We start from the raw sequence: 21894 nt of genomic DNA on the forward strand, positions 1-21894 counted from the left end.
TAGTTAAGCATCTTTACACATTTCTGAGCACCAGTTGACAGGATTGATGGTTCATGCCTCTACATAATGAAAATCGATGGAAAGGGCACAGAATATGAGTAACGAATCCTAAATGAGTGCCCCTTACGTGTTGGACATTGTTCTAAGCACTTTACATGGACTTGTTTAAAAGTCACAGCAAGTTACGAGGCAGCTAATAGTATTATGCCCATTTTACAGTTGAGGAAACTGAGGCTCAGAGAGAAATAGCCTGTCCCAGTTCAGAGGATATTGAATGACTACACTGGAATTCAAACCCAATGACCAGGCTGTTGCTCCTTGGGGGTCCCAGGCCGGCCAGTTTGGGTTCTCCTTCCTTTATTTAAGACATACGCATGCACACACGCACACACACAACTGATTTGACCCCTACTCCATGTCTGGTGAAAAAGAAAAGCTATTCCTAAATCCACCATATCTCTGAAGATTCCAAGGGCTTATGTTGAAATCTTTTTCTTTGACTTCCATCTTCCAGTGAATTCTTTCCTACAACTTACCTCATCTTACCTCAGCTTCTATGTCAAGCTCAGCGTGGAATGTGGCCCTTTTCTACTCCTGGAATGTGGCCCTCTTCCTTCCACTGCCAAAGTGTCCCTGATTCAGTGCAGTATAATTGCAGATCGGGGGGTGGGGCTATCGTGCTGCACAGCAAAACCAACTATGTGCTCTTGGTGAAACAAGGGGAGGGGAAAAGCTCCAGGGAGTTGTAAGATGACAAAGAAAAAACAAAATCTCCCTTCATTTACAGTTGGATCTTGAAGGGGAGCAGCATAGGCCATGACAAAATGCTGGCATGTGGATTATTTTGAGCTGAAGGCAATGAAGACACAACAGACTCAGGAAAACTTTTTATCTCCCCCCTTAACTGCCTCAAAACATTTAGAAAGGGGGCCTATACTAGGAAGAGAGCTATTACCAGAGATAACTTATTTGCTTGGCAGGGCAAACATCTGTTTACCAAACGTCTGCTCTTCTCATCTTCCTGTGAATTGTCTTCCCTCCCTTTGAAGCCTGGACCCCCGCCCCTTCTCCTTAGCTCAGAGTGGTGTATGATCCTCAATTGGCTGAGTGCTGGGAGTCTCATATTTTTATGGGGCTCCCATATGTACAGAATTAAATTTATTTTTCTTCCTGTTCATCTGTCTTATGTTCATTTAATTATTAGACCAGCCAAAGAGCCTAGAAGGGAAAAAAGGACAGTTTTTCCAATCCTACAATCTCAAGTCCTGTTTCTCTGAACTAATCATTGTTAATAATTTTAGTGGCACAAAAGTAAAAGTTTAATGTTAGGCATTCCTTTCCTTGGAAAAAAAAATCCTTTCATGTTCCCCACCCCTGGGAATCTCACCCTACATGTGTTTAACCCCTGTCTCAGCATCTCCCCACCTCGCTGGGCCTCCTTGCCCTCCTTCTGTTTCTCCAGCTCTTACGACACCTCTCTCATGTCCGTAGGCCAGGGAGTTCACCCTTCTCTGTCTCCCTCCTCCTCCTTGTGGATCTTGCTCAGAGTCCTAACTTTTCACCACCAAAACATCCAACAGATATTTGCCAGACAAAAAAATAGTTCTTTTTCTAGTTAATCTGCCCTCTTACACTAATAATCCATCCCCATGCCACCTCCTTCACAATCCTGCTTGTCCCCTTCCCCTGCCACCTGCCCATGCCACCTGCCCATGTCGATAAAACATGGTATAAGCCCTCAAAGAGTCTAGTAATGGGGACAGATGTAGTAAAAAAAAAAATCCCAACAGAATGTACTAGGTGTGATAAGAGAAATGTATAAGACTAAGTAGAGGAATAAAAGAGGAAATGATACTCCCCTTAATAATAGTAATGATAATAACAACAACAACGGTGATGATGATGAACAGCCAGGGTTGAGCACTCTGTTTGTGTTAGGCCTTTTATATAAAGAGTTTGGCAGAGGACCTCTCAGATGATAAGCACTCAATACATGTTAACAGTTATTATCTTCTCACACGACTGGAGGTGGGCATTACTCCCTACATTTCACAAATGAGAAAGCTGAGCAGGAGAGGCTACGTAACTTGCCCTGCTGGAGCCAGGGTGGCAATCCAGGCTCGAATCCAAATCACTCTCAGCCAGTGCTTCCTGGGCTCTCCTTCCCTACCTAAACCCACATGGCTTTAGCCCTTGGATACCCAGAATTGTGCCAGCCTCTCAGGTCTAGGGCCTCAGGTGACCCCTCTGCCACCCTGGGCACCCTGCATTCTGAGAGGCAGACACGATGGCTTGTTTCTCTGAATGTTAAGATGAATCATATAAAATTGCCAATATTTGATATTTGGGGACTTACGGCAATTTCATATGGCTAAACCCAATAGAATGACCCAGATGAATTTAGGGTGACCTTGCTTCTCTGGCTCTGTTCTTCTGTGCGAACCAGGACTGCCAGACAATTCCACCATCTTGCCGCTACAAGATTTAGATTGAGAGATAGACAAGAATGAGGGAGAGCACCTTGGCTTTGCTTCCAGGGAACCAGACCTAGGGCCTCAGCATGAAACAGCTGATTCCCTTCTCTTGTCTCTGGTTCCCGGTGGCTCCAAAAGCTATGTCACTGGTGGTGAATCCAACCCAATTAAATGTTCTGCTCTCCTCTCTGCCTTCTTCTCAGTCCTGACGCATGGCGTCAGGCCCAAGGATAGTGCCACACACTAAAATTCTTTCTACCAAGTAGCCTAGAAGCTCCTGAGGTCAGCAGAGTTTCCTAAGAGATACGAGCTGGTTGTGAGAGTAAGTGAAAGAATTTGCCTGTGAAGGAATTTTCCACAGGCTCCCATATCCTGCTTTTGGCCAGAGTCAGATTTCCCCAGAGTCGGTCAGCTATTCCCCTGGTGGCCTCAAAAACAAACCAAAAATTCTCTTTATCTTCTGTCTCCCTCCATCTGCCATTCCTTTTCTTCACCTTCTCCGTCATCTTCTTGACTAAACTGATTATACAGAATGTCTCCACTTCCTCACCTCTCATTCAATCTTCCACCTGTGATGAGCGGACTTCTTTCTCTGCCTCGGTACTGAAAGGGCCCTTGCCAGCCAATGGTGGTCTCTTGGTTGCTACCAAGAGACGGTTCTTTTTCTTATGTTACCCGAGTTCTAGGTAGTAATGGGCATTGTCCACCACACCCTTCTTGTTGAAACATGCTTCCCCCCAAACACCTCTGCTTTCCTTGCACCATTGCTGACTCTTATTCCTGAAGCGTTGTCTGCTCTTCTCACTCTGCATTCTCTCCAAGGATTAAACTAAACACTCCCGTGACATCCACCCATGGCCTCTCTAGGTGCTGACTCCTGAGTCACTACCTACAGCTCAGATGTCCCTCTTGATCTTCATATAGTCCATATTCACAACCACTTGTAGGACACTCCCCTTAGCTGGGTCAAGGCCCTCCCACTCACTATGTTCAAGGTGACAACAGAATCTTCCCCACCCCAACCAGTGATGCCCCATAGATATGGTAGCCTGTCCACTGGCTGCCCAAACCAGAACGCTGAGGGGAATCCTTGACTCTTCTTTTTTATTCTTTATGACCAATCGGTCCTCAAGTCCTGTAATTCTGTCTCCTAAATCTCTCTCAGATTCATCTTGCTCCATATCCACCACCTCTTCACTAAGTGGATTTTGCTCTTTCTGTCTTGCCTTTCTTTAGTCCATTCTTCATAATGGAACAAGTGTAATCTTTGTCTTCAGTGGCTCCTCATTACACTTGGGATAAAGCCCTAACTCCTGAACTGGGCTGATAAGCCCTTACGTGATTTGGTCAGTTCTTACTTTCTGCCCCTCCCTGTGTTCATTAGCCATCCTGAATGTTCCTGAGTGTGCCTACCTCTGATATTTCATATGTTATTTTTCTCTCTAATGCATTGTCTCAGACTTATCCTTAGACTATAACTCAAGATACTTCTACTCAAGCCTTTCCTGGGGCCCAAGGATGGATAAAATGTCCTACCTACAAAACTCCATAGCACCCAGCCCTCATTTCTATCAGAACATTAGTCTCATTGTAGTGGGGGATATAGACAAGTAAAGAGAGCGTGGGTTCTTGGGGAAAAGAGAGCATGGAAAGAGTCCTTGCTTGTTCTTTACTGCCTGGACACTTGGCATAGTGCCCTGCACACACCAGGATGCTCATTATACACCTGAATACCTGAATATGCTCAATGAATGAGTGGACTAACAAAGAACTCAACAAGTATCAGAATCTATGTTCTCTTTTATTTCTCTTAGCCATTTGTATGTTTATGTGTCTCTGCAATCTTTAATGAGTACTTAAAGCATGCTGAATGTTTCTCTCATTTCATTTGACCCTCACAACCTCCTGTGAGGTTGGGATTAGCCACATTCCATATTTCAGGCTCAGGTGAAAAGTGATGTGCTCAAGGTAAGAGAGCCAGGATATCTGGGATGGAGTTTTAGCCCTAAGTTCAGGGCCCTTTCCATCTTGATTTTGGTGTCAATCAAACATCAGTATGCTTTGATTCTACCCAACTCTTGTCCTCCATTCAATTCTGTCCCAGTGGCTATTTCCATTGGCCAGAATTCCTTTTCAAAATCAAGGAAATCTTAGAGTATGGAAGAGATATGTGCAGTGAGTGAATTTGGGGAAAGCTTTCCCAGAGATCCTATTCCAAAAGTGGGTTAAGTGGTTGCTTAGGAGAGTAGCAATTCGGTATCAAAGAAAGTCAAGGGTTTAGGAACCAGGGGTTTATAAACTTGTGTTACCCATTTGAGTGGAAACGGATTTATTAATCTGAAAAAATCATTGACCCTTGAACATAGTATTTTGTGCTTTTGCCCACATGATAGGGTACGAGTAATGGTTATCCCCCAAAGGGAAGGAGCCTATAATGGGTATCAACTCTGGGACAGAAACTGGGTTTGTCTCCTCCAAATCCAATGAAATAGGTGTTTTGGCTGCATGAGGAAAATTGGGGCTGAGAAGTCACCCAGATCACACAGTTAGTAAGGGCTGAGCTACATCCAAAAATCAAAGCTAATGGCTCCCAGGCACTTTGTGTTGCGTGGCAGGTCGTGAATTCTGAAGTCACACTGCCTGAGTTCAAATTTGGTTCTATGACCTTACTAGGATGTGTGACTTTGAAAAACCACTTAATCTCTCTGGGCCTCAGTGTCTTCATCTCTTAAATGTGGATGGTAGTACTTCTTACAGAGTTGTGATGAGGAATAAATAAGGTAATATCAAGAAAGCATATTATCATCATTACCACTACCACCTTTGATTGCTCTTCTTGCTAATAAGGCAGATTCTTCTGGTCCATGAGATGAGTGGCTACTCAGACCATTCCTCTTGAAGATTTTAGCCCTCTTAAGAATTTAACTGTTAGTCAAAGGTGTTGGGTGCATAACTCAGAACACATACCAAGAGGGGCTGAAAGCATAGCTGAAAAGCAACAAAGCAGACCACACCTGTATGGTGAACAAATAACTCAGCTAACTAGTTGGGAATGCTCCCAGAGGAATGGTCCTATAAACAGGGTTAATGTTTTCAAGGGGGGATAGTAGCTTAGCTAGGCATGTTTGGGCACATTCTTAGGAGTTGTCAGAAATATATTTTAATTGACTTGAGATTTATAGTAACGTTAAAAGTACACATCATGTAATAATTAATGTTTTGTGAGTTCTTACTAAATGTCTGGAACTGCTAACACTTTATCTTATTTAATCTTCACAACAATCCTAATGTAGTAGACATTTCTATTATTTCCATTTTAGAGATGAGGCAACTAGGCTTACAAATGTTCAAGGTTGTCCAACAGGTAAGGAATAGAGCTGGCATTTGAATCCAGGTTAGGCTGCCTTCAGACTCCATGCTTTTTCTTAGTGACTGTCAGGCATTTCTTCTTATATCCTTATACTGGGGCTTCTTAGCAATATCTACAAGGGCCTGACTTTGTGAATGACCTCAAGACTCAGTCTTCATTCATGTCGACCCTGAGGCAGACTCTCCAAAGCAGAAAAGAGGAGAGGCGCAGTCTCAGATGGAGAGGTGCTCCTGAGAGTTGAATTCAGGCTAAGACCTTTATTTTTTCATGGACAACATCTTCCCACTTGAAACCAAGACAGCTGGCTCCCCAGCTCCTCACAAGGAAGCCAGGCCAGACTCCTTCTAGAATTGCTTCATTACTATTACTTTCTAATGAGAAATCGATTTGATAATAACACCTGGAATTTATTTGATGCTTTTGTTCCTTTATATATATATTCACACACACACACATATATGAATTAGTTCAAGTCAAAGTAGAAACATTAATATACATATTTTATATCTATATATATAGTATATGTGTGTGTGTGTTCTGGACTAAGATGTCTCAGCACAATCTTTCCCAAAAATTCTTCCTCCTCCCTTCGTTCCTTTAATGTGTGTGTGGTTTTTCAGCATTCTTCTCTTTAGGCCTTTCAGTATCTCATCAGCGTGGTCAAAAGGACTCTTCACACTGATTAAGAACTTAATTAGTTTCCCAGTTGCTGACCTTTTAAGAGAGGGAGTTATCAACCATCCCATTTTTTCAAATCAGAACATGAAAACAGTATTTGAGGAAGGATTTTTCTTAACAGTTTCCTGTTCAAAAGGCACTCTGGAAGTTTGTTTTTGTTTTGTTTTTTTAGGTTAATAAAGACAGCACAACAAAGCATTTTGTTTTTTTCAGAACACATAGTCACTACACATATTGGTTAGGAGGAAAACTGTGGCTGGGTTTCCTATCAAACAGTTATGCTTGTATATCTGTTGTTGTTGTGAAGTGACTGGGGTGCAGGGGGGAGGAAATGTTAGATGTTGTTGTTTTTTAATATTTTATTTATTTATTTTTAGAGAGAGGGGAAGGGAAGGAGAAAGAGAGGGATAAAAATATCAGTGTGTGGTTGCCTCTCACATGGTCCCCACTGGGAACCTGGCCCACAACCAGGCATGTGCCCTGACTGGGAATTGAACCGGTGACCTTTTAGTTCACAGCCTGTGCTCAATCCACTGAAGCCAGGGCTAGTTTTGATTCTTTCAAAAAGATGAATTTTCTATTATTAGAATTCACAGGTGATTGGTCTTTCCTGTAGAACTCATAAATAATATAAGTGGCAGTTATCTTCGAAGTACAGTCTTTTACAAACAGTTTAAATCGAGAATTGACAGACACAGCTAGGAGTGTCTGGAGTCAGGATACTAATTCTGAAACTTGGACACATTATTTCCCCCTAATCACTCCTTTCCTCTTCCTCCTTCTTCTTTGCTATTGTTTTTGGGTGCTTATCTTCCTCAGACAATTTTCTGGGCAATTTACATACATTTTCTCATTTAATTTTCACACAGGTTTATAAGAGAAGTATGATGTTATCTCCAATTGACAAACAGGGAAATCAAGTTTAAGCAACCTGCCCGAGATCAGGCAGAGGGAAAGGTGGAGCACTCAACCCTACGTCTCTGGTTCTAGGCTTTGACCTTTTAACCACCATAGCATTCTGCTTCCTCACTAAACATTTCTATTCTTTGTCCTCAGGGACAGGATGAGAACTTCAGTCAATGTGGTGGGTGACTCTTTTGGGGCTGGGATTGTCTATCACCTCTCCAAGTCTGAGCTGGATACCATTGACTCTCAGCACCGAGCGCATGAAGATATTGAAATGACCAAGACTCAGTCCACTTATGATGACACGAAGAACCACAGGGAAAGCAACTCTAGCCAATGTGTCTATGCCGCACACAACTCTGTCATAGTAGATGAGTGCAAGGTACCTTTCCCATTCATGGATATCGAGACCTGTATATAATAGCGCATGCTCGATTTGTTAAAATGAACACCGAAGCCCTGCATGTATTCTTGTCGCATTTGTTTTTCTAACGAATAGTGTAACCCAAACGTCTGTGGTCCAAGATCATCTAACTCTGTGTCTAACATGGCTGGAAATCAACAGGTCTAACAGTGAAAGAGCCAATCAGTTGCTTCTTTCATCCATACGATGTAAAACTGTCATTCTGATTCCCCCATCCACCCACTCCACAAATCTGATTGGTTTTCTTGAATATTTTGCCCAAGAATTTACAGGCTCTAGGATTTTGCTGGCTCTCAGATTTTCTGTTCCTCTAGTGAAGTACCAAGAGAAATACCCAGACTCATTTGATTTTTTTTAGCACAAGTATTCCTCCTTGCTGTGTATCATGGATCAGTCAAAAATGTGCTCACATAGCTGTGCAGCTATCTTTGTCTTCCTTTTTTTTTTTTTTTTTTTTATGAGAATGTGAGATTTGACCTGGCAGTCACTTTGCTCCAAGTCTAGGGAAAATTTCAAGTAAAGGATAACTATCCTTCAGGACAGTCATCCCTAGATGTCTTCTAAAAAACACAACACTTCTCACTGCCTGGCAGCCCCATTTTTCCTGTACAGGGATGTTTTGGACTCTTCCAAGCGGTTGGGTGCTAAGTCTTCAAGCTCGACAGGCTCTTTCCAGCCTTCAGTGTAACTAACTTAACATTGTCAAAGACAGAGTGTCATGGCCAGAGTGAAGCAAACTTGGAGAAACCCTGGCAGGTGAGCGGAGTCAACCCTGGGGGTTGGGGTGCTAAAATGGTTCCAGGCAGCATCTGAGGACAATTGGAACCCAACACAGATTTTTGATACCTTTTTGACTCCTGTTGACAAGATCTCATTTCGGATTTTATTTATTTATTTTTTAGAGCGAGGGGAAGGGCAGGAGAAACAGAGGGAAGGAAACATTGATGTGCTAGAGATACGTCGATTGGTTGCCTCTCGCATGCCCCCAACTGGGGTCTGGCTCTCAACCCAGGCATGTGCCCTGACTGAGAATTGAACTGGTGACTTTTTGGTTCATAGGATGGTGCTCAGTCCACTGACCCACACCAGTCACGGTGACGAGATCTCATTTAATAGTTGATTTCTTTCTGTGTTACTTCTGGATGATTTCAAAGATACACAACGGCTTCTGCCAGGCAACTAAGAATGACACAGAAACAATTCTGTCTGCTGGATTGCTACTTAGGCCCAGCAGGCTAGTGGACCAACCACAGCCTCTTGCTCATCCTTCTATGTCCGGTACACGTACAGGTGAACCAGAGCTCTGATATAAGTTAGGGAGGGACCCCACCAGGGAGAGACTCCCACCCATCAAGAGGCAATTGCATAAATTAATTGACTCAGTGAAAATGATTTAAATTAGAAATTCAGATATACCTAAAGAGTATACTCCATTCTTCTAGAAAGTTAGTATTTCTCACATTTAAGTAAATGTGCTGGATTATGTCCCATTAAAATGTTAGTTTGGGTCAATAAGTGTCAACATTTCCAAGGAATGACTGTATCCTCAGCTATAGTTACTGAGTATTTATTGTGTGCCTTGTGAGCTTTAGTTGAGCACCCCAATCTCATTCCTATGGCCACCTACATTTTGATCATTCACAACTGTTTATTAAGTGGCCATTAGCTGCAGAGCCCTGAGTTAGGCGTGGGAGAACAGGCAAATGAAAGTATCATTTTGGGGTGGCAATAAGGCCTGATCCAAAATTACTGCCATTCAGGGAAACATAGTAGTATGAAACAAAATGAAATCCCATACATTTTTTAATTTTCTAAGTTATATAGAAGAACAATCCTAGTAGCTAATTGTCTGTGTTGTGATTCTTCTGGAGTATCTCAAAAGGCTTAACAATGTTGTGTAAGACACATTTTGAAGAAGAAGGTGTATAGGCATGATGATGTCTTAGATTTCAGACTTCCTGGATTTTTCTTTTTTCCTCAAAGGACATCAAGAACATCAGGAGAAAATTGCTTTATTTTTTAACAGAACAATTTAAGTTCTAAAAGGAGATGTTTGTCAACCGTCTATATCAGTAGGGCATAAGCCTGTGAAGAGAGAGACTGTGTCACCATTTGTCACTGCTGTGTCCTAGCACCTGAAGCAGAATCTAACGTACAGTAGGCACTCCAAAAATATTTGTTGGATGTATCCTTTTAGCATCTTGACCCTATTCTTTAATTCAGGTAATTTTTTTTTTTGCTGGACAGTTCCTTAGAGATAGTGGCTTAGTCTCTCCTTAACTGACTACCCAACCAACCACCTGCAAAGTTCTTGGAGAATTAGCATTTAGATGGTCAAATGGTGAAGCTGAGCAGGTCATGGAAAGGATGAAATAGCCATATTGCTTTCACAACTATTTTGGCTGTTTGCGTTCTGTCAGTGAAGTGACTGCGTTCAGCTCCGTGAAGTTCAGCTGGTCCCCAGCCTTTGCTAGGTGAGGCAAATTGACTCTTCTTGCTCTAGACCGACTAACTGAGTTGACACTAATGTGAGGAGGCAGCCAGATCTATGGAGATGAATTTGCACACTTTCCCAGAAGAGCTGAATCACATTTATTCATGCCTTTGAATTTCCTTCTAGCCCATTCTTAGTCTCACTGTTTTAAAAACTGAGATGGGTGACATCGACGCTCACTGGCAGTTCCCTCCCCGTTTTTGCTTTTCTCTTGCCCAGGTGGCTGGAGCAGGAGGGGTGGAATGGATCAGGGAGTGGACTCCCAGATTGCTTTAACCCAGCCAGAAAAGAAATGCCAAAAAAGCTGTTCTCCCAGCTCCTTTTGAAACACAGGGCCCACCATTAAAACAAAACAAAACAAAACAAAAAACCCACAAAAAAAACCCAGCCCTGTCCCCCAAGTGCTGTCTGGGTTTGCAAAGGCACCACACTGTGATTTATAGTTTTGCACAGCTATGGATCTGGTTCATCACTGAAAGCCAAATAGGCACATTCAAGGTCAGAGTGAACGGGCAGCTTTCTCCACCCAGACAGTTTGTTCCTTTCTGGATGTCTCTCCTGACAGCTCACTGAAGGGGAAACAAATTTGCTGCAGCTCTGGTCAAAACTTTAGCCATGATGAGCACTGCTATGTCATGTTGGTCTCTCTGTTTTCAAATTCTTGCCTTGTAATAATAGTTTGAAAGTTATGCAATACTTTTTTATTTTAATCACAGTACCTGCATGTGAGGTGGTTGTTGCTTGTTGCATGATCTTCCTAAGAAAAAAACCTGGGGGGCTCCTGGGGATTGGAGGAATGACTAGTTTTTATTTTCATTGCTTGGTGCATGAGGGGCACTCGATTTTCTGTTCCCAGCATGTGTGTGTGTTCATGGCGCATGCGTTTCACTTCCACTTGGGTAAGAAGGTCAGATTTCTCTCAAACATTGCTGCGTTTGTCATGTCTCCATATTCTAATGCTTCCATAAATCCAGTCTCTCCATTATGTGGAATATCAGTCGTGGGTTTAAGTTTGCACATGACGTTGAGGACAGACAGATGGAAGGTAAGCTAGGAACAACGTAGAAGTGGAGGGGAAGCCTCCCATTCCGTGTAAGGTTCAGTTCCCTCAGAGCCAGGAAAGCGTGGTACAGGCAGTCTGGTGATTACATTTGATCACTAAATGTCTGCATTGAAGTAATTTACATATCCATGTCCCTGAGCTCAGGATGCACTCCCCCCTTCTTATTTTTAATTTTTAAAGCTTGCAGAGTTTATTTGGTATCCAGACCATCATGCTATCTGATTTTAAAATTGGACGTGTATGACATTCACCTGGCCTCCTTGCAACTGAACCTTTCACGTGCATGAGTAAAACTAGCTGCTTAGCTCTGGATGGTTTTTCTCTGTGGTTGTATGGAGCAGCACACGGGCGCTATTGTTTAAAGACTGCGTTATTGCGTGATGGGTCTGTGGGTAGTGAGACCCCCCCACAATCCTAAAAGCATATCAAAAGTTATCCTCCCAAATTTCCAAGTGTCTCCAGTCCCTCAATATCTACTCCCAAGGCACATAAGTATTTTTGAATGTTCACAAATCAGTGTTGAAAACCAAGACCAGCTCAAAATTTGCGAGGAACCACGTTTAAAACTGATATTGGAGTCGTGTAGTCTAACCTGGATCTTGTGCTCCTCCACATGACCCACGGGGTGCTTTTCTGGTTCATGGCCTGTAAGCTGGATGTTGATGATAATTATTTTCAGGTAACTCTGGCAGCCAACGGAAAGTCAGCAGACGGCAGTGTTGAGGAAGAACCTTGGAAACATGAAAAATAAGAATATGACTCTCAGCAAGTTCTTGAATAAAATCCCCAGCGTATCTTATGGTAAAAGAGGATATAAACAAGCTTTCTTTCAAAAGGAAAAAAAATACATATATTTCTATGTTTACTTAATCTGTTAGCTGAGGCTTAGAGGGTCTGTTGTGAGTCAGTGATAGGCATGGTGCTGTGTCTTTGCCAAATAATGCTTCGTAACCGTCTAATTTTCTCACGTGTATTATTGTCGGAATGGCTGCTGCTGGAGGAATCAGTTTGAGTTGAAGACGCATTCTTGCCAGCTTCCCTTTTCTCTCAAGATGCAGAACCGTGGCTGCTCTTTTCCCAGGGGACACGGCTAGAGCACGACGCTCCAGGGACTTGGGATGATGCACAGACACCCAGTGTGTTATTTCTTTGAGTGTTCTCCATGCTTCACCTTGTTGCACACAAGAGATTCTGCTAGAAGCCTCTAGAAGTAGTTCTCCTTCAATGTCTTGTAGAGTTTGCCCATGTGTTGATAAAAGCAACTACCTGTCTTAGGGAACTGTGACAATTTATCTTCTGTGTGCTCTTCGAGCTAAATGGTTCAGAGGGTTACAGTGGGAGCCAGAGTCTTGCAGACAGCTGGTGTGGAACCCACGGGGCCTCTGCTCTGTGCTACCTAGTCTGTGGGCATTTGTTATTGAAATGTCAGAGTGTGTTACATAATTTGCTCTAAATGTAATAATGGATTAGAATGTAATTTGCATAGAACTGCTGTATATATTGTGGAAGGGAGCACACAGTCAGCATGAATTTTGACCAGATTCAAATATTCAAATTCATTTATCTTTGGTTTGCATTCATCTGCTATAGTGAAATCAAGAGAGATTACTTTGATCTCCGCTCCACTATGTTTCACTCATAAAATTCTGGCTAGGGTTTCTAACAAAAAGATGTTTTGGATCCTTAAGTGATTTCCTTCATATTCCCAGTTAACCAGAAGGCCTAACCATTTTACTCTCCTTACACAAGGGGGACAGTTGTGTTGACTATGCCTCTTTTAATGCTGTCTCTTGATAAATTGGAAGACTGTCATTTATCTAATATGTATTGTAGAAAGCTGTTTGTTATGTTGTATCAAAGCACATGAAACCAGTAACAGGACACAGTTGGAAGCACAGCCAGTCTTCCTCCCCTATCTCCTCTGTGGAAAGGAACAGAAAACAAGCACATGTGCAAAATTCTAAGAAGGTAACATCCCTATGGCGAAGTCCAGGCAGCCTCGAACCGTGAAGCAGGGACAGAGGATGGCTCCACACAGCTTCACAGATGGAGTCCTATCAAGGCTGTGAAAGTCTGGGGAATAAATAATGTAATTGGAGTAGCACCGTGCCTTGCATGCTGTAGACACCCAACGCGTCCTGAATGAGTGTGTAAGTTAAAATTTTTCCATGTCTCTACTATCACTTTCTGTTGAATAACCCGTAGTCTTTTTCTAAGGTGTCTGGCTTTGGGAGTTTGCTGAGGACTTGAACATGAATCATGGAGAAATAAGTCACATTTGACCCTGAGGCATGTGTGGAACCCAGGGCCCACATGGGCGTCAGGTGGTCATCTGAGGCCAGCAGATGGGTGCTGAGATATCCAGGAACGGTGACAGAATCTAAATTCCCTAAAGAGAGGCTATTTGTGGACATCCCGTACCCTCTATTACCTACTCCTTGTGACTTTTCGCTTCCAAATCAGACACCTTTGGACCATACAAGAGACATGAGACTTCGGGTTTTGTTGTTGTGGTTGTTGTTTTTGTCTCTTACACCCTGGCTATGTTGGGTAAGGATCATTACGGGGCAGTATTAAGCAGATTTTTGCTTTTTAAAAGATGGCATTGGCCTTTATTTTCATTTGATGGACAGTTGACAGGGCGGCCAAGGATGTGCTGAATTGTAGTTGTAGAAAAAGTGTCCTCTGCAGCAGATGCTGTGGGGCCAGGGGACAGTTTCGGGACTCAGCTGTGAAACTGCTGAGGACTGTCTGTGAGTGGCACTCGGAAGAGCTTTTCGGTGAGAGGAGAAGGAGCTAGGCCAGGCGGCTAGGAGCTCGTGGGCTTTGCCGTGTAAGGCCAGCTTCGTACACAGGTACACGCTTGAAGGGGTGGTCTAAGGGTTGTCTTCCCAAGACTCTGCTTAAATGTCTTCTCTGTTTGCTTTGTTTTCAGCTCTTTCCTAGTCACCCAGTTAGCTTGTAAACATAGAAGGGGACAACGTGTTCAGAAGAAACAATATGCACGGCTTAACAAAGTAGATGTTTCTGGTTTGAGGCTGTATGCAATAAGTTCCATGACACTCTACTGAAGAGATCACGTTTAGTCTGGATTCAACTAGTCACATTAAAAATGAACACTTTCTCAAAGACAAGCCTGACAATCCAGGATGCATGTAGAGCTGACATATGACTGTGTCCTTTGATTTTTTTTGGCCTCATTCATTTTTCTCTTGCCGTGTCCATTGGGATTTTCCTCACCCCGTATATGTGCCATAAACAGAACACATAGACCCAGGGTATACCTCTAACAGCTTTTTCTAAATAGGACATGAGTGACCTACCAGTGATATACATAGATGGATATTAATAGCTCCAACACAGATATAAATGCTTATAATCATCCACTAATATTTGATGATGCATACGAGTTATATTTATTTACAGATATGGCAGGCCAGATACATACACTGCATTCTGTAAGGTCTGTTAGTTGGCTCTGGCAACACCATTTTATTATAAACTCATTCACTCTTTTTAGGCATTGGAACTGTTTCAGAAGAAAACCAGCTAAGCAGACTTTAATCCTTCCCTTTCTTGTTTTTGTTGGTGGGGAAACCCAAGGGGAATTATCATTAGATTACCTACTAACAATTCTATGAAGTAAGTCTAATGACTTTTCTCTCGAGGTAAGGCTTTAGCTGAGGTCTATGAGGATGTGTTTCCCATGCAAAGTGCACCAGAGGATCAAGGCAATTGTAAGTCACAGAGAACCTCAATGTAGGACTTCAGGTGATGACATCCAAACCAGGTAGCCATCAGATTCAACTCATTACTTGCCACTGGGTGTAGAAACACTGCCCATAGTCTCATTTCCTGCGGAAGTTAACCATGTCTTGTAAAAGACATATTTACTTCTCTTCTCCAACTACTAGTTAGCCTCGATGTTTCTGAAAACCCAAAGCAAGGATACCAAGATGCCTGTGCCTGAATTTAGGCTACAAGCTGAGAAAGGCTTACGGGAAATTCAGTTTTGGGCAGAGGTACTCCTGATAGATAATGCCAGCCATCCCATGACCAGGTGATTCGAGGGTCTCAGGTCATTTCTACTTGTGGATTGAGAAGTATGTCATTTTCATGTGTGTTGAAAGTCAAGAAGCCCTTCCAGAGTTGGGTAACTCACCTACTGGGTCCCCAAAAGGAAACCCAACCCTGCCGTGTTTTTGCAATACCACACTTCCCTCTGTTCTCAATAGCAAACGTTAGGGTACACTATTTCACTCTGGTCAGAGTCAGAGCTTCCGTCTCTGCTATGTTTTCTGTCTGTGCTATATTTTCCCAGGAATATAGCAGTAAGTCCACAAAGGTACGCACAAGCTCAGAGAGAATTCTTGTAGTTCTGACTCTTGCTGAACAAGTCTCAGCAGCTCCTGCCTGGTTTGATCACTAAAAGTGCTCAGCAACTACACCCAGTGGGGGCAGTTCTTTCACGTCACGGCTGTCAAACTCGTGGGGCCTTGCACTTGTCTGGGTCGCTGCTTTTGCTTCACTTGTTCTCCAGATGACCTCATTCCAAGATGAGAGAAAGGACCACATGGAAATTTTCAGTTATTGTAATACTTGCTCTTTGAATAAGAGTAGTAGGACCTGGGAGCCTGGGAAGATTAAGTTTAAGCTGAGAGCCTGAAGTCATTCTGAAGTGAGAGTTTTGTAATTCCAGTCGTCAGAGGAGATTAGTGGTCTCCGTGTCTGTGGTAATTTCTGGCTAACACCTAGCAGGAAGGCTACTGAGTGCCATCTGGAGCAGGCTGCCTCATAGGCAGACTGCTCTCCTTGAGTGGAGTAAGTTCAAAGCTGCTTATGATTTTCCCAAAACAAAAGCCCAATTTCTCACTCTTTGCCTCCTTTCTTCTTATTCCACATATCATTGTTGCTGCTGAAGAGACAGTTTCATAAATGACCATGAGTGAGTGCAAGGGTTGGTTATTGAATAGATGACAGGGGCTCTTCATTGCATAGTATCTGATTTTATAGCATAACACAGCTAATTCGGGTAATGCCATAGAGACAGTGAGAAATACCACAGTTGGGGAGAGGAAACACTTGACTTAGACTCTGCCCGTTGTCAGCTGTATAATTTGTGCAAGTTGCTTTATGCCCAAGCCTCATTCCTTCCCATACATAAAGGGAGGGGGCTGGATTAAATGATTAAAACCAGCTTCCAGCCCTAAGAGTCCAATATTATGATCTCTGCTTTAATTTCTTTTTTCCTAAGAGGCTTATTACTATAAAATATTACTTTATATTTTAAGTCAGAGGGGCCCACAATAATGACTAATCAATTTGGATTCTTCTCATCCCCTTTGGGAGAAATTAAATTCAAGCCTCTCTCTTTACTGATGTTTTACAAGTTTGGAAGATGGCCACGTTAATTCATCACTTGGTGTTTTGGAACACAAACAGACATACTTTTATGAAACTGCTCTTTGCTTAAACTCACTGTCCTAGATGAAGTGGCAATTCAGCTCAGGGAAAAATACTGCCAGAGTCACCACGAGGGGACTGGACGCATCTACAGCTTCACTCGAGCTCTTGCATCATTCCTGCTATAGCGACAGAGCCCACTCCGAATACCCAAAACACACAGTTTTCTCCAAACAGTCCTAATTGCCAACCCAGCATGGGAGTCTGGGAGCCTTTGGCAAATAAACTGAACAGTCTTATGAAATTTGGTGCAAGACTTACACAATAACAGCAACGGTCTGTAAATGCCTTCCCTCTCCTCCTGTACGCAGCCGTGCACAGCCCACGCGCAGCAGGGCCTGCGGCGAGTCCTTTCTCCGGAGAGATATACAGGGATGTTGGGTTGAATTCATTTTCCAGCTTTCCTCTGGGTGTGCATCCCATCGCAGGTAGAAAAGCTCTATCTGACAGGAAGAGAGTCACGCTGGCTGTCACCTCCCTCTCCAATGCCTGAGGAGTCTGCAGGCTTGATAGTCGCGTGGTCCGTCTGCGAGGGGCGTGCCACCAGCCGTGGCCTTGAACAACCTGTTGTGCTTTCTGTGTCTGCTGCAGTGAGCCACAGCCTGCATCCTTGCCCTTGGTCCAGACTGTTGCTAAATAGGGAATAGATTTGGTGTGTATTGTGTTGTGAGCACCTGTACCACTGGAGAAGACTTCAGCTCTTTAGATTTGGGGTAACCACATATAAAACTAGGACTGAAGGGATTTGAGTTAGCTTTTTTTTATCATTACATTTTTAGTGCAGAAGCCCTGATGCAAGAGCAGCGAGAGAAAGATTATTTCTTAACTGACCCATATATGAACTTGTAGAAAAGTAAGAGAAGCCCCTTTGTTCTTACTTTACTCATTCTATATAATATTCTGAATAATTGCTGATCAGTTTTTTGCTATGTCCAGCCTTGCTTCATCTTCCTACCTCCAGACCACGTGTCCATTTTGACATTTTTAAAGCCCTTCTGATTGTTATATAGGGCCCTTCTGTGCTGAGAATAAAACCTGCTACTGGAACAGCCCCCACTGCTTTGCGGAATCAGCACTGGACCTAGGGTGTGGGTAGCAATACGTCTCCACTTCCGCTGGAGACACCCCAGTTCCTGGATGAGTGTTGGGACGTAACAGGTCACTGCCACCCTTGTCATCATCCCCCACAGAGACGGGGATGATGCAATCAGAGCCTCGCTCCTCCTGGGGCTCCATTTCTTCTCGCAGCAACCATGTAGCCTGGCTCAAAAACAGCCCGCTGCCTTTGGTAGCAGAGAGATGCACACACGAGCCAAGGAAGTCAGTCGAGCGTGTCTCTGAGGTTTCTCCCCGTGGAGTGAATTCCCTGAGGTGGAAGATCAGCAAGCTGGCACTCTGGTCGCTTAGTATTCCGGGAGAGCATATTCCCCGCCAGGAACTCATCCTTCGGCATCCAGATCTTCCCACACATCCCCTTCGCTTGCTCCCGTCCTCCTTCCCCTGGTGAACCTCAGCATTGTATCTCCACATTGCACAACACAGATCAGATTATCTGGTCACTATAGAGATTTGTATATAAAAAAACTACTTTTGTGAGGACTTTTGTATATTGTTTTTCTATTTGTTTTCTACAGCTTGAGGAGAGAGCTGGCACACTGTGAATCTAATTTGATCTTGCTGCCAGCAGATCTATTTTGGCTTCCTGATAAAAATCTATGCTACTAGAGCCAATATATTGCCCTTGATCAGTATTGTCCCCCAAACTCACAAATTCCTCCAGCCCAATCTTCTATTCTTTTTTTAAACAAATCCCTGGGCTTCTTTGCTATTATTTATAAAAAGCATGAGGAAATGTATTTATAGTCCTGGATATGATATGTTTAATATTGAGTTAGCCTTTAATAATGTTACAGGTTTGTATCTATTCTTCATAAATCATAAAGAACTCAGTGTAGACTGAATTCCTCTATTTAGTATCTGTAATTTTGCAGACAGATATTTTCTTATGGTATTTTCTATATAACCACATATGTAGAATTATAACCAATTACAGCACAAGAAGTTTCTGCAGCAATTTAGAGCTATCAGTTGTTTCCTGAGCCACATTTCAAAAATGCGGGATCCTGTCCTTTGCAATGCAACGAACAAAAAGACCCTAAAGAACGAGGAGTCCTTAAATCCCTTCGCTGATTAGGATATGCATCTTACCAGCTAGTCTTTGTACCTCGAGGGATGGTGCTGACTTCTTATTTTCGACACCAGGCCTTGTTTTTCCAGTTAAGCATTCGAATTATACTTTTCTCCAAGATGCTAGAAAAGAAGGTGATAATAGCAGGATCATCTCTATCCCAGAGTCTCCCATGCCTTCTTAGTAACTGATGTAAAAATTGGCTTGGGAAAATTCAAACAGCCGAGATTGAGGTTAGTGCTAGGAAGCAAATCAGGACAGATGTATCGCAGTTCATTCTTGCCAAGCAAATTGGTAATAAGCGTCACATTGTTATGTGAATTGGACACATATTTTCAGGGGTAAAAAAAGGAAGAGATACTGGGGCTATAGGTGGGAGCTTAAAGTCATACTGAAATTGTGGAGAAGCAGCCCAGGCAGTTTCTGTGCCATTTCCCAAGACAAATTAATAGCCACTTCAAAGGGGGTCTTCCCTCCACCTTCCTGCCTCCAGACCAAGTATCCATTTAGATATTTTTAAAAGCCCTTCTGATTGTTACATCGGGCCCTGGTGTGCTGAGAATAAAACCCCAGTGCTCTGCAGAGTCAGCACTGGCCCTAGAGCACGTATCCCGACACGTCTCCCCTTCCACTGGAGATGGCCCAGTTCCTCCCACCAAACACACTTTCCAATATGGTTATAGGGCTAGTATTCTCGCCATGTTTTAAGATGTAGTCAGTTACATAGTAAGTGTGCTGGGATATATTTGAGCTTGCTCCTCATTAAACAAACAGATTAGAAGTTCCCTCAACTGGCAACGATTGTACCTGTGATTTCTGAGTACAGATAGCCGTCAAAGCATGAAGTTCTTGTGTGTACACAGTAACACTTGGTTCACGCATGAAGAACAGTGCCTATGCACTTGTGTAGCTATACTGTAGGTATCTATGTGTAATTTCAGTGAAATGGTGCATAGATATAATTTAAATGTTATTCTTGGCTCCTCATCTAAATGTAGTAGACTTGTTGATTGGTGTTTTGAAAACCCTTGTTTTCCTTTTTAGATACGTAGTAGTGAATCAGTTCTCCTTTTTCTTTATGTGATTTGGGGATATATATCAGTGAAGAAATCCGTGAATCCTTCGTACCAATGATTGAAGTTTGTGTGCATCCAGCATCTTTGTAGACATGCAGTTCAGAGCAAGGGAGAGTCAGTTGTGGGCCATGATCCTCAGTGAAAGGCCATCTGCCACCTGTGTAGTGCATGGTGAATGCAGCTGTGGAACTTTCGATTGTCTAAGCGGATCCAGGTTGAACACGAGGACATCTATCTATAGCCCTCCTCTGCTTGGTGGACGGGGCTCAGAGACACAGAAGGTTAGTCAGCATCATGTCCTCAGGTAAAGGTCTGCCTCTCTGATGGCCAAATACTGACCACGATGCTCATGACTTAAAGGTTCAGAAGAGCCTTGTCTCCCTTGGTTTCTTGGGTCACGGTACTGAAAAGGTGTTTCCTGACTAGCTGCCATGCAGGCCAAACCCCACAAAAGCACAGTTCTGGCAGTAAACTGCACAGGTGTCGGTGAAAGCTAGGGCACCAGAAGCACAGGAATGGTCAGTGTACAGCTTTGGGGTTGCTGAAAGGCAACTGATGAAGCACAGATCCCACATATGTGAAGGGAGTATGAACTCTACCTGATAGGCTCTGCGTGCATGTTTGGAGTGACTGAAGGTGACATTAACTAATGCAATGATACACTTGCTGCCTAAAACGCGCGTTCTGCCTAATTATCACTAAATGGTATGCTGTGGGATCTATAGTTCCTGTGACCCCTTCTTCCTCTGCAAGGACAGAGAAGAATGGCCATGTGCATTCGGGCATCCTCTCTTTCCACAAGAGGAGTGAAGCCTAAGAGATCCCCTAAGGGCACAAAGCGCGTTAATTTTCAGTGGCTTCCCCAACGATTGAAGTGAAGTGAGGGGTCTATACGTGGTAGACAGCCACACTTTTCCTTGAAAATGTGGCTTCTTCAACTTCTGTCAAATTCAGGGTAGAAACCTTGTTGAAGTAAAGCTATCCTTTGGGCAGGATTCTCTCTGAAGATTCTTGTGTGTCCAGAATGAAAGATAAGAATGATTGTTTTCCTCATATTCACAACCCCCATTGGTCTGAAGTCATGTAATGTGGAACATCTATAGCACATAGTGTTTAAAGACTAATGAAGGAACAAAGGTAAAAACGTCAACTAAATTTGTGGGTTGTTTCTTGTGTATGGTACTAGGAAATGCCTTGTACGCAAAGCACATCTTGGGTAGTTGAGGTCTTTTGTCTTCACCTTTAGCTTTCTAAGCTTTGTTACAATGTGGACTGATTACTGTAACATTTCATGTGTAGGATAACTGGATAGTCTTTCTATACTGGAAATAATCTGTGAATCCAAGGTTTCACTAAGTGTTTTAACTTTTATGTATATATATCTCATCAATAAATGTGGATTTCAATTTCTCTCGGTTGCTGTCTGCCTTACCTTTAGTTCCCATTTTCAACTAGTCTTGTTTACCTAGTAAGGGACTTCAGCGTTCCTTTTGGAGAAAATTGAGGATTGAAAACTGCAGTTCCCAAATAAATATTTTCTAGGAAGTCTAGATATATATTGGAGTCACATCTTATGATTTAAAATTGGTGAGTTGGACAAATATGGTGTATAATCAGAATGATCATGGTGGATCAGCCATCATGGATGGACTGACCCTCAAATCTCAGCAATTTAAAACAAGCAAGGTTTAGTTTTGCTTGTGTGGCATGTCCATCACAAGTTGACAGAGGGACTCTGCTCCAATGTCATCCATACTG

The 21894-nt window shown here is 42.9% G+C and overlaps 1 protein-coding gene across 6 annotated transcripts in view; it reads left to right on the plus strand.

The window, feature by feature from the left end:
- SLC1A2 (solute carrier family 1 member 2) overlaps nt 1–21546 on the plus strand; it is a 142203-nt gene extending 120657 nt beyond the window's left edge. For all 6 annotated transcript variants that reach the window (XM_045194299.3, XM_024558916.4, XM_024558917.3 and 3 more), the window contains exons 10-11: nt 7579–7810; nt 12089–21546. In XM_045194299.3, the coding sequence (XP_045050234.1) occupies nt 7579–7810; nt 12089–12160 (304 nt within the window). In that variant the 3' untranslated portion in view covers nt 12161–21546. The remainder of the gene's footprint in view (nt 1–7578; nt 7811–12088) is intronic.
- The last annotated feature ends 348 nt before the right edge of the window (nt 21547–21894 follow it).

Source organism: Desmodus rotundus, chromosome 5, assembly GCF_022682495.2.
Source record: "Desmodus rotundus isolate HL8 chromosome 5, HLdesRot8A.1, whole genome shotgun sequence".
NCBI lineage: Eukaryota > Metazoa > Chordata > Mammalia > Chiroptera > Phyllostomidae > Desmodus > Desmodus rotundus.